General features: G+C 42.1%; 1 protein-coding gene across 2 annotated transcripts in view; it reads left to right on the top strand.

Annotated features, from left to right (window-relative positions):
- The window catches only part of LOC111836391 (ceramide synthase 6), a 26,689-nt gene extending 14,005 nt beyond the window's left edge, over positions 1-12,684 (top strand). The window contains exons 4-11 of one of the 2 annotated variants that reach the window (XM_072718279.1): positions 605-662; positions 3,122-3,172; positions 3,276-3,368; positions 5,074-5,202; positions 5,595-5,701; positions 8,950-9,006; positions 9,816-9,839; positions 10,854-12,684. In XM_072718279.1, the coding sequence (XP_072574380.1) occupies positions 605-662; positions 3,122-3,172; positions 3,276-3,368; positions 5,074-5,202; positions 5,595-5,701; positions 8,950-9,006; positions 9,816-9,839; positions 10,854-11,007 (673 nt within the window). In that variant the 3' untranslated portion in view covers positions 11,008-12,684. Of the gene's footprint in view, positions 1-604; positions 663-3,121; positions 3,173-3,275; positions 3,369-5,073; positions 5,203-5,594; positions 5,702-8,949; positions 9,107-9,815; positions 9,840-10,853 lie in introns of both variants that reach the window. The other variant, XM_023797649.2, reaches the window with a different exon arrangement.

Genomic DNA, 12,684 nt, shown 5'->3' with positions numbered 1-12,684 from the left:
GTAATATCATGTCATCAACAACATTAGTCAAATCTCAACATGCTTCGCGTGGTGTGCAGGCTTTGACTATTTACAAAAAAAAATGAAGAGGAGGAAGGTCATGTCGGAGTAAACAAGTGTTCTGTAGTCATGTGTCTGTAATATGCATCTGTTTCAGTGAATACGGCCTATACTTCTGCCCTGAAATAATGACCCTCCCTCAGATCGGGTCTGTGGTCCATGGTTTTGTTGTACATGTTCAGTGACAAGAAAGGTATCATGGGGTATTGTGCACCCCCAAAATCCACCTCATTTATTTTAATGTAATATTTTTAATAAAGGTGCTTGTCCTAAAACAAATTCTCCCCCAGGGGCATGACAGTGGATTGTCTGCTTACCCCCCGCTCTATCCTGCATGCTCCCTGGTCAGATCTGTTCTGGCGCTAGCGTTTACAATAAAGATATTCTATTCTATTCTATTCTATTCTATTCCAAAGACAGAAGAAGGACCCGTCAAAAGCCCCGAGCACTAATTTGAGGCCTAAGAGGAGACTAACAGCTGTAATGTCTCCTAGCCTGTAACGTCTTATTGGCTGAATTCCACATTTTTTTTTTTTCAATACAGGTGGAGATTCACGTATTACCTCTACATATTCACCTACGGAGTACAATTCCTGAACAAAGTAAGGGCAAAAATTTTCAGTTCAAATTTCAGACTGAAAAAATTAAACTTTGTTCATATTTGAAATGTCCTGTCATGCTGTCACACAGGAGTTCTGCATAATTGCATCAGCCTGGTTGAATCTGAATGGTAGAATCTGTAGACTGTTACGTGCGGTTTAGCAGAATTACTTGACAGCTTATTAAGTGTATTGTTATTTTTCCTTTTGTGTCTTTTATTGAAAGAATCTGCATTAAATGGCCAAGTCAAAAATCAAACTTGCATTATGTGAAATTGTTGAAAAACAAGGCAGGCTGAGGTTATGGTGAGTGAATATCACTGTGTGAAGAAGACCCCTCGACAAGGCTTCACCCAAACAGGATCCAGAGCCGAATACTAATTATGAAAGATACGCCCATGCTTGTCAGCGAGCTCAGTCTCATGTTTCTGCATTTATCGACTGACCATTCGGCACGGCTAAGGAGGAGTTATTTATTTATTTTGGTGGCAGATTTAAGGGATGAAACGTGGTCGGCAAATCCACTTTTAATTATTCATGCTGATATTTCCAGCGCGTATTGCCTTTCTATCTTGTGAAAACTTACAAAAAAATGAAGGAAACGGAGGATCGGTCTGGCCAGTATCGGCCAGTCGTGCCTGTGCATCCTAACTAGCGGGTTTGCAGAACCGCGAGCACCTGTATGTAAGCGCCGTGGTGAAGCCTCCTTAGCCGCAGGGCACCAGCGCCTCTGCCACAACGACCAGGGGCCCCATCACTGTCGTTCCTGCAAGACATCTGCACAGCTTAATGTCTGAAACGTTTTATTCTTATTTTAAATAATTGTTCGCCTTTATTCTTGCTCATTTTTTTTTTTACTTATCTGCCTTAGGATTAAAATATCATCTTTTAAATTTCAATGAATTCTCCATAAATTTTTATTTTAAGTAAAGTGTCATTTCAATTGCAATATATGCTAAAAACCATTCTCAGAGAAAATGGCTAAATCATAAGGGTTTTTTTTATGTAAACTTGCATTGTATTTTTGACATTCCATTTTTTTTATTGTTGTGTCCCTGCTAATTTATCCAGAAGTGCGTTACTTCAGTACAGGTTTATCTGACAATAGATGCAGGTGCTTGAAACAAAGGTTGCCATGGGGGTCGAAAAAGCCCCCGCAGGCAGGAAACGTGGCTTTTGACTGGTTGTTAAGCAACAGAAAGCACAATTTTATCAAGTGGTTCTGAATGTCTCGGACTGCTTTGAGAGTCATCAGTGGGAGGGAATTAGAGGTGAGGTTTTTTTTTGCCCACAACTAAAACAAGCTTACAGAGGGGGAATGTGACCATATCACACAGATATTTGGGAATGGGGTAGCATCATAATCTACAGTGCAGCCTTTCGTAAGACTGATAGAGTTAACCAGCTCCTCAAGGCCGTTGTTCAGTCATTCGCTCATCTGTACCATAACTCTGGCGGATACGTGTTTCATCCGGTTGAATTCTGTCAAGAAAATTACAGGGCAGGCGGTCCATTCCCCAGCACAAGCCTATAGAGTACTGTCCTTGAAATAATTCTGTGTAAACAATCATGGCCCAGAGATGACATCATCTTGTAGGCTGAAAGGATTTCTCCAGACAATTGGTTCATCCTTGAAACTCCCCTTCTGTAACTTACAGCCATCTACAGTCAAAATGCTATGAATTATAATCTTGCTATGTGTGGAAGATAATCAGGATCAGGCTTGCAAGGTATTTTATACTCGTGTTAATGGCAATGGTAGTACACAATAAAAATTTCACAGTAAGTCCATCCTAAAAATACACGACCGAGTTAGTTATTAACTTGAAGTGGTGTGACCAGTCACCAGATTGGGGGGGAAGAGGTTGGGGGTGTCAGAAGACCATATGCATACTCATGCAGGCCGCTCGTCTAAATAATTAAAGTTCTTTGCATTCAATATTGACAGTATAGCAGATTCTGCTCCACTTTAAAGGCCGCAGTGGTTCCTTAACTCTGCTTCCTTGACTTGGTGTAACACGGCTGCTCTAGGAGATTTTGATTTATTGTTATGAAATTTTATGAAGTAAAAGCTACAATATATGGGCAGTTTATGTCACGGATGTCACAGCCCAAATTTGTGGTGCAGGGTGACACGTTTCGCTAAGCTCATCCAGACCGACAAACATCGGAATTTTCACTCCCAGGCTACTGATGTGCCGAGTCTTTTACTCTATACTGTTACCAAATGCTGTACTATGATCACTATGTAATTAATTGCCAAAGTTTGTAATGTTTATTTTGCTAACAACCAAACATCTAGTATCGAAACCTGAATAGAATTGTGTATCATGCTGTAACACAAGTCTGCATTTGCCACATCCCGTTTTCCTTTCTTATGAGACTGTTATGACACTGTTATGACACTGTCATGAGACTGTTTTTACATCTATATTCATGTACCCTCTCTCTTTCCTATTGAGACCACATGGATATGGAATACCAAATACTGCTGGTACAGTTACCCTTATCAGGTGAGAATATTGATATTTTTCAGTGTCTCCTCTAGTAAAAGTCCACCTTTGGAGCTTCTGTTAATCCAGGTCTGCTTATGTGTCTTGTTTGATTCATTCACAGCCTCTGACTGTGGACCTTCACTACTACTATGTCCTCCAGCTTTCCTTCTATTTATCCATGCTGTTCATGCAGTTTACAGACATCAGGAAGAAGGTACGGCGGCTCATCCTGGCTCGGACCTCGCGAATTCATAAATAGCGCATGTTTCTGATCTATATTCCTAGAAGAACTTCCCACATCTCCAAACCAATAGGTGAATGTCATTCATTTATGATGCAGTTCACTCGTGTCCTCGACCCAATATCTCCATGATAATTGAAAGGTGCATTTTTATATATTTATGAAAATGTGTCTGATACCGATGTTTCATCTGGCATTTCTGGTCCATTTGCTGCTCACTGCGGTTTGTTTTTCTTTAGTTTTTTTTTAATTTTTATTCTCTGGAATAAACAAGTTGTCCCTGACAACTGCTCTGGTCTTGAATATTTAAGTTTTCTTGGCTTTTATCTGGAATGCTCTCTGTTCTTTTGTACACTATAAAGATATTCGGTTTAATAATGAAAATCCCTGTACGGGTGTCAAAGTGTGCACTTCCACAAAATGAAATTAATTATCTGTACCTTTTTATGTCTAGAACAATTTCTCTAAGTTTTTTTAAGTTTAGAACTTTAGTTAGACATTTAAATGGGGTTTTAATTAAGATTTTTATATTTTGCCTCTTAAGTCGTCATTTGTAAAACTGTAGTTCTCCACGTTCGTGGATGGAAATTCTGCTTTACCTTACCTTGGCTCTCATCTGCATTGTGTGAGTAGGATTTACGTGAACATCACTGGCACTGCTGACAACTTGCCCATAGTGAAAGTTCAGTTTTGTTAAAAATCATGCCACGTATCAGGGCAACGGTATGAATAGCCTCCAATCTTCTAGCCTCTTATCCTATGCAGCATCGTGGGAGGAATATACAAATTTTAGTAATTAAAATTCCAAATCCTGTCTTGGTTCTCTGCCTCCCTATGAAGCCTTTTGCACTATCATCCATACTGTGCTTCTCTACACTGTTTCAATCACCTATTACTGCAACCTGATCAGACACAGTACCTAGACTGGAGAGGAGTAGGGCCTGAAACATGCTGAGATGTGAGAGCAGAGACACACTGGCATCCCATATTAGCTGCCCCAGCTGTCTCCCCTTCTGCCAAATGAAAAAAGAGACCTCACGGATCCCCAGAGATGTTCTAGAAACCAGAAAGAGGTTATTTTAATAGTCATGTCATGGGGGCAGGGCAGTGTGTGGCATAGTGGGTTGGGACATTGTGCCTGTGATCCAGAAGGTTGCAGGTTCAAATCCTGTGGTTGGCATAGGGACCCCACTGGCCTTTGAGCAAGAAGCCATTTAATTCAAGGATTCAGTCTGACTCTACTTTCTCAAATGTGCATCACTTTAGATAACAGCATCAAATAAATACATGTACATATAGCCGTGTTAAGAAAGCCCCTGTTTCCCACAATTAAACATTGTACTCTCCAGGTTTGAGGCCAACATAAACAAGTCCAGCCCATCCTCCTGTAACTCTGCAGACAATGGAAATGTCACTTTCTGTGTATTGACATTCCGTCACCTTTCTTTGGTTCATGGCAGTTTTTTTACTTTTTGAAAATACCATGAATGAAATGGAATGTGATCATATCATGCTGGTAATTGCAGAATTGTAAAGGTCTTATCAGGACTTCGCAGGGAACACAAAAAAGGTCTCTAATGTTCGCTGTACATGTGAACTAAGTCTGTTTCCCTCAGATTAATATAATAAAAGTACCTTTAACCGAGGGCCCCTCTCCTGCTCTGTCTGCTTCTCCCAGGACTTTTTACTCATCCTGATGCATCACCTGGCAACCATTTTGCTGGTTACCTTCTCCTATGTTAATAACATGGTGCGCGTGGGATCCCTGGTCATGTGTCTCCATGATGCTGCTGACGTCCTGATGGAGGTGAGCCCTCCTGTGTGTCTGTACCCGTGTGTCTGTACCTGTCGGAGACGGCAGGATCTGCGTGGTGCTTTTCAGGACATGTGTCACATGGGCCACACAGTGCATTTATTAGTATTATTCATTATTATTATTATTCTTGTTGTTATTATTACCATTATTATTATACACAATGTGTTAATATCGTGATGCTACCCATGATGCATTTTTTGTATTTTTGAAATTACCTAGAACAATTGTTTTAAACAAAATAGTGCCTTTCCAGGGGCGATGTGTTATACATCCATCTCTGTTTTTAGGCTGCTGACTTGAGGAGAGGGTTTTAGGTTAATTGTGCAGCCTCTAGATACCCCCTTTAATTTATATTAACGTGTTTATGTTTTATGCATTTGCAGGCAGCTAAAATGGCGAACTACGCAAAATGCCAAAGAGTATGCAATGTCATATTTGTCATGTTTGCGTTGGTCTTTGTAAGTTCCAGACTGGGTGTTTATCCTATCTGGTAAGTGAAGTACAATGATGTATTTACCTCCATCCATCCACCCACCCACCCATCCATCCGTCCATCCATCCATCCATCTTCCCAGGTTGCAGGGAGGGGTCTGGAACCTATCCCAGAATAATGGATGAAATGCCAGTCCTTCACTGGCCACACTCATACGTTCATAATCATTCACAATTTAAAGGCGCCAGTTGGCCTAATTATGTATCTGTGGGCTGCGAGAAACCAGGGAACCAAAGGAAACCCGCAGCACACGGGGGAGAACGTATCCCGCAAACGCGCAGCACACGGGGGAGAACGTATCCCGCAAACGCGCAGCACACGGGGGAGAACGTATCCCGCAAACGCGCAGCACACGGGGGAGAACGTACCCCGCAAACGCGCAGCACACGGGGGAGAACGTATCCCGCAAACGCGCAGCACACGGGGGAGAACGTACCCCGCAAACGCACAGCACACGGGGGAGAACGTATCCCGCAAACGTGCAGCACACGGGGGAGAACGTATCCCGCAAACGCGCAGCACACGGGGGAGAACGTACCCCGCAAACACGCAGCACACGGGGGAGAACGTATCCCGCAAACGCGCAGCACACGGGGGAGAACGTACCCCGCAAACGCACAGCACATGGGGGAGAACGTATCCCGCAAACGTGCAGCACACGGGGGAGAACGTATCCCGCAAACGCGCAGCACACGGGGGAGAACGTACCCCGCAAACACGCAGCACACGGGGGAGAACGTATCCCGCAAACGCGCAGCACACGGGGGAGAACGTACCCCGCAAACGCACAGCACACGGGGGAGAACGTATCCCGCAAACGTGCAGCACACGGGGGAGAACGTATCCCGCAAACGCGCAGCACACGGGGGAGAACGTACCCCGCAAACACGCAGCACACGGGGGAGAACGTATCCCGCAAACGCGCAGCACACGGGGGAGAACGTACCCCGCAAACGCACAGCACACGGGGGAGAACGTATCCCGCAAACGTGCAGCACACGGGGGAGAACGTACCCCGCAAACGCGCAGAGCACGAGCTGGATTCGCCCCCCCTTAAGCTAACAGCCATCCTGCCACATAATGTCTTTGATGTAAAGCTAATTAATTTGGGATGCCCACTCTTAGATGTTAATCTTCCGGGAACCATCAGTAGTTGCATATGAATATCCGCCACACTCTTCCTCTACTCGCCTGATGCCTGTTTACGTTCCCTGAATGTTCTTATGTTGCACTTCTGGTCCTTGAATAACCTTATTAGTGTAGCTTCTGCCCCAATACTGCTTACACTTGTACCTGGGGATTCATTGGAAGCTCAGCCTAGCTAAATGATTGCCGAGTTTGCAGTGAGCTACGTGCCTTACTTGCTTCGCTTTGGATAAAAGCGTCTGTTAAATATGTTTTAACGTATGCCATCAGCCCTGTTATTGTGTATTCTTGTGTAAAGGTCTGTCAGAGGTTTCTAACAGTGGGTTAAATAGAAAATATATAGGGTGGCTTATATAGGGAGACTGAAGTGCGGGTTTGAATCCTATCTCCACTGTTTATGGCTTTTGCATGCGCTTGACGGGTCTCTTCTGCTTTCGTCCCCAAAACGTGCAGTTTGGTGAATTGCTGTGTCTGAAATGCCTGCAGTGAAGGATTTCGATGGCCTGTCAGCCAGTCGCCCTGACTTATGACCTATGCTGGCTGACTTAAGGGCCAGGCCCCTCCCAGTGACCCTGCATTGGATAAATGGTTTTAATGGTTTATTATGGATATTAGCTCATTTGGAAGTTTAAGTGCAAGGTATTTGCATTTATACTCGTCAGGGACATTGATGCTTGTATGCATATTTGTATTTTGTACACTCACCTCCTCGCTGACTGTCAGTGAGACAGAGCCAGGCTACAGTCACGGTTTCCTAGGTACCCAGCAAATGCTGCCTTCTGCATGCACCCACATCAGAGACGGATCCCCCGTCCGACCTTTGCAGGTGTGGGTTCGGTAGCTGAATATGAGGGACTTTCCTGTTAGCCAGTGTTGAGACGGAGCTCACTGTTTGGCTCTTACTCAGCGTGTCGCACGGGGAGGGTGCGAGTCGGCGAGCAGCCAATTGTGAAAAGCCATCCACGCTGAGGACTACTGACAGTTATTTTTCCCAGCAATGTATGTCATATTATTTGTGCTCTTACTGCACCCCAGTCAATTCTAAGCAGCTCTGCACTATGAATTGGGGGGGGGGGGGGGGCTTCTCATTTATTGCATTTTAGTGAGCCGATACCCAAGCTGTATTTAACACGCTCCAGCTGCAGAAAGCAAGAAGGTACATTTCCTTAAACTTCCTCGTGTGCTAAAGTCCTGAGCGATACGTGCTGAATTCCAAGCATGTAGCCAAAAATAACTGTCAGGGGGTGTCCGGCCACCCCACCGACAGGATTTTGGCAGCAGGGGGTTCAAACCTCAGGGTGGGGGCGGGGTGTGGGTTCAAACCTGTAGTTTTACTACCTGTCTACTTACTTACTCAATAAACAGGGGTCTCATGAACCAACACAGGAGAGCGACAAATCATGCTAACATTCAATGATGTTCGGGGCGGATGGTGGCATCATGCCTTTCACAAGATCTGTAAGAACCTCTGAGATCTTGATTTCATAATTTTAATCCCTGTGTCCTTATTTTTTTATTATTTTGTTGAAATGCATGCTCAGTGTAAACCAGCACGATTCTGTTGCCATGGTTTCAAAACTTGGGAAGGAAGGATTTTTTTTCCCTTTTTTTATTGTTGTCCTCAGAAGGTACATGACTGTGTATCATACCCTGGGGAGAAAAACCCATTTGTCCTCTTCTTTTAGGCACAGAAATTTTAAATATTTCTAATTAAGCATGTAATGAATAAGAAATTTATCAAGCACAGTACATATTTTGCTTATTGTCATACATAATGAAACATTACTTAGGAGTATTTCCAAAAAGGAAGCTTTCATTAAATATAACCATGACCATGAGCAAATCCTACTGCACAATTGTGTACACTGACCAACAGAACATATTTCATATTACTATTTTTTTTTCATGGTCACATTGTTGGACATCATGTGTAATTCACTGACCATAATCTGTAATACAAGAGAAAGAAATTTCAGAAAAATTTACCTTTACCTTAATATTAAGAAAAATGCTTGACATTGTGCACATGTGTGCATCAGTATATGCCACAGTGCAAGGTCACATCACAAAGGTCAGCGACTGTTGTTTCTTTCCTTTAGGGTTTTAAACACCACCTTGTTTGAAAGCTGGGAGATCATAGGCCCGTACCCTTCCTGGTGGGTGTTCAACTCCCTGTTGCTGCTACTCCAGGTGCTGCATGTCTTCTGGTTTTACCTCATAGTGAGGCTTCTCTGCAGGGCTGTCTCTAGGGGCAAGGTGAGTGCTCAGCATTCCCGCATTATGCACAGCCGGTGCAGTGTTCCTGCACAACCTCCAGGTGGCGTTACGTGGAATTTGGGAATGACGAATTGATGTACTTACTAGGAGATATGTTGTACTGTGTTATGAATAGTACATATTTACCAGTATATGTACTGGTGAGTAATGCAGACAAGTTGTTTGACTGTAATCTAAGTATGGATGATAAATAAATAACAACTGCCACTGAATATGGCAATTAATAATTACTGTAACTAAATACTGGAAATTGAAAAGTAAATTTTCAACGTTGTTAAACACTAACCGTTTACGTTCACAAGCGCTACAGAGATGTTGCGTGGATGCTGTCATTGCTCGATATCGGTAGAAAATGTCGTACAGCATATCGCTGGCCTGGGAACAGATTAAAAAATCAAGGTTGAAAAAGATGAATGTGCACCATCGTAAAGTGGAAATCTCATAAGTCAAGCCATGGTAAAGTGAGGAGCATCTATATCTATTGCATTGGTAGAAGTTTACTGGGTAATAACTGAATGTTTAATCTTTGCTAATTAAGAAGACATCTTTAAGACAATGAAACTGAATGGATTTGTATGTTTACCTCAGCAACACAGCAGAAGCAGTGAATTTGTCATGTGATCATAGGTGAGGACAGTTACTGCGGCGTTCCTATAACACGCTTTTACATTTCTTTTTCTCTTCAAAGGCGGGGAAGTGGAATCCCTTACATGTAAGTAGGACAGGAAGTCCAACCTCAGTATTTTTTTTTTTTTTTTTTTTTAAATGTGTCCTGTCCGGCAGCTCTAGCAAGCAGAATAATGGTCTGAATGCACTGCTGTGTCAGACATATTTGCTTTGCCATGAGGGGCTCTATAGACTCTGTATAGGCCCTTCATGTTGGTTGATTTCTTTTTATTTGTATATTTATTGTATTTTATTTTTAACACATGTGAAATATTCCAGTTGCCGAGCTGTCCGGAAGGGAGTGATAGTGAAGAAAAGGGGTAGGGAGAGAGAAAAAGGAGGCGATAGAGGAGAAAAGAAGGAAAGAAAAAAAAAAAAAAAAAAAAAAAAAAAAACACAAACAAAGGGGGAGACAACAGTGGGAGAGAGGCTAAGAAAGACAATAGTAACGTAAAAAGCACATATCAAGGAGAAAAAAAATAAATAAATAAAAAAAAAAATAAAACAGCATTTGAAATACAACCAAAAATGGACAAATACAAAGACACAACCAGAATTAAAGAAAATAAAACAGATATACAGACATCCAAAATTGTTGCATGTGCTTGGAAGGGAGTGTGGAAGTGGGTTTGCATGTGTGTTCTTCTGTGTGGGGGTATACGTGTGTTGGGTGCATGTGAATTTCTCCATGGAATGCACTTGATAGCATGGGTCCTCAGTATTTGACTGCAAGTAACACTGCTCCTTGAGATTCTCCATTTACCCATTCAGTACATAATATTTTAGCACTCTTGTTAATTTAGTAATTCATAAGCATGAATTTTTGTCAGTTCACGCTTATTAACTTTTTATAGATTGAAACACAGTAAAATAGCTTTTTGAGCAATATAGAACTTTTTTGTTCACATTATAAACACACTTTATCAGCACTTTATAAATCATCCCTATGTTTTGTGGACCTTTCCAGTCATCTTCCAGGATGCTGTGATATCATTTCCTTTGTGACGCAGCTAAACAGAGACCTTGGACATGAGCAGTCTCTTCGCTGTGTCTCACCCAGGTGTCGAAAGACGCCCACACTCACACAGAGTCCAGCTCTGAAGAGGACGACGTCCCCGTCGTCGCTCAGAAGCTCCAGCACGGCACTACCGACGCTACAAACGGGACCAACGGCTATCTCCCGGGACCAGTGTCTCTGGACGAACACTGACTAGCCCTGTCTGTGGAAGTTACTGCAGACATCACTACTCGATGACCCCCCCGCCCCCCTCCACAGCTGTAAGGACCATTTCACACCCGAAGCTCCTGGCAGCATTTGCTAAGACAGTCTGGCTTTCCCTTTCATGTTTTCTTTCTCATTAATTTCTCGGTTTATATACTTCAAGTCAAATTTTAAATAGACCATTGAAGCATTCTTGTGCAGCGCCTATTTTTACAATCTAATGAAGGCATCCCAGATCTTTCATGCACACCGGCTGTGTATTGATATTTGACATTGCAGAAATGGGGGTTTTTGTTCACTTTTTTAATGTTATTTATTCTTACATGTTCAAAAACTGTTGACAGAAGGGATTTTATTTTGTTTCCAATGCATTTTAATCACTGGATTATCAGTGGCGCTGCAGACTGAGATCACAATCTGGCCACTGTTTTATTCAGTATTCAGTCAGTTCAGTTCAGTAAAGCCGATATTGGCCATGTCTCTGGTTGATCACACAAGGTACAGATTACTGCCCCCCCCCCCCCCAATCGATTTGAGATTTTAAACACAGTTCTAATCTACTACTCCGATTTTTTTTTTATAATTATTTTTAAAAGGGTAGCACTAATATAACAGTATTATTTGTATGTATTTCATAGAGATACATTTATGACTGTTACATAAAGCTTCATCAAACAGTTGTAAACAGTAAATGAAGTCTGAAAGCTTTTCAAATGTTTTTAATTTGTCATTTACTGTTGTTATTCTGACATGACTGACTATCGCTATGATTATTATAGTTATTGGGAATGACTTGCTGTTATTTCAGAAGAAATGTAATTATCCTATTAAAGCATATTTGCTAGTGCTTATCCAAGACATCAAAAATCAATGGTCTGTAACAAAACAATGTATATCTTTTTGGTCCAAAAGATGAAAATATGCGCAGCATATTAATCAGTAGCGCACTGAAATTTGTAGGAAGACATGTTTATTGCTTTAATTTGAATTAGTCAAAACAAATTTCTAATTTAAGAAATGTCGCCTTGAGATTGCCAATCTTCCTGTCTGCTGTTACCAAGGTCGCCATCATGAGAGTCATTGCTTTGCAGATTCCCCCGATCCGCTCAGATCTAGCCAGCTGTAGTTGTGAAATGCTGCACTCTGTGTATTATACGCTGTCACCCTTACTATTAAGTAGTCATTCTCCAAATGAAGTAAGTGGTCAGGACAAATTCCAGGCTCTCTATGCACCGTATGTTCATGTCACCCCGACTGAAATTAGCATAACATAACATTTACCTGCCATCTCCTCAAGAAGACCCAAGAGTCTGTGAATAAATCAGTTTGCAGTGGGTTGGTGTCGTACTGCTTTCACTGAAGCTGCCTGGTTGTTCTTCACCGTTTTTATTTGTCATATAAATTTTCTTCTCTGAAGCCAGCACTGGACTTTGTGTTCTATCAGCTCATTGCCAGGACCAGATGTGTCTCTGCATGCTGTGTGATGTGGTCAGTAGTAATACAGATTTATTATCCAATACCTTGGGTGCCTTTTTTCAGCTTGTTTTGATCCACCCATCTGCTTTCAATAATCACTTAAGCACATTATTTTGCACATACCATGATACAGTACCTCATTTCTCCTGTTTGTTTTTAGGCAGACGGATAAACTGTCAAATCCTGCTTGTAA

This window comes from Paramormyrops kingsleyae, chromosome 1 (genome assembly GCF_048594095.1).
Source record: "Paramormyrops kingsleyae isolate MSU_618 chromosome 1, PKINGS_0.4, whole genome shotgun sequence".
NCBI classification, from domain to species: Eukaryota; Metazoa; Chordata; class Actinopteri; order Osteoglossiformes; family Mormyridae; genus Paramormyrops; species Paramormyrops kingsleyae.
The sequence above is the reverse complement of the archived record's forward strand: the minus strand, read 5'-3'. Positions and strand labels throughout refer to the sequence as shown.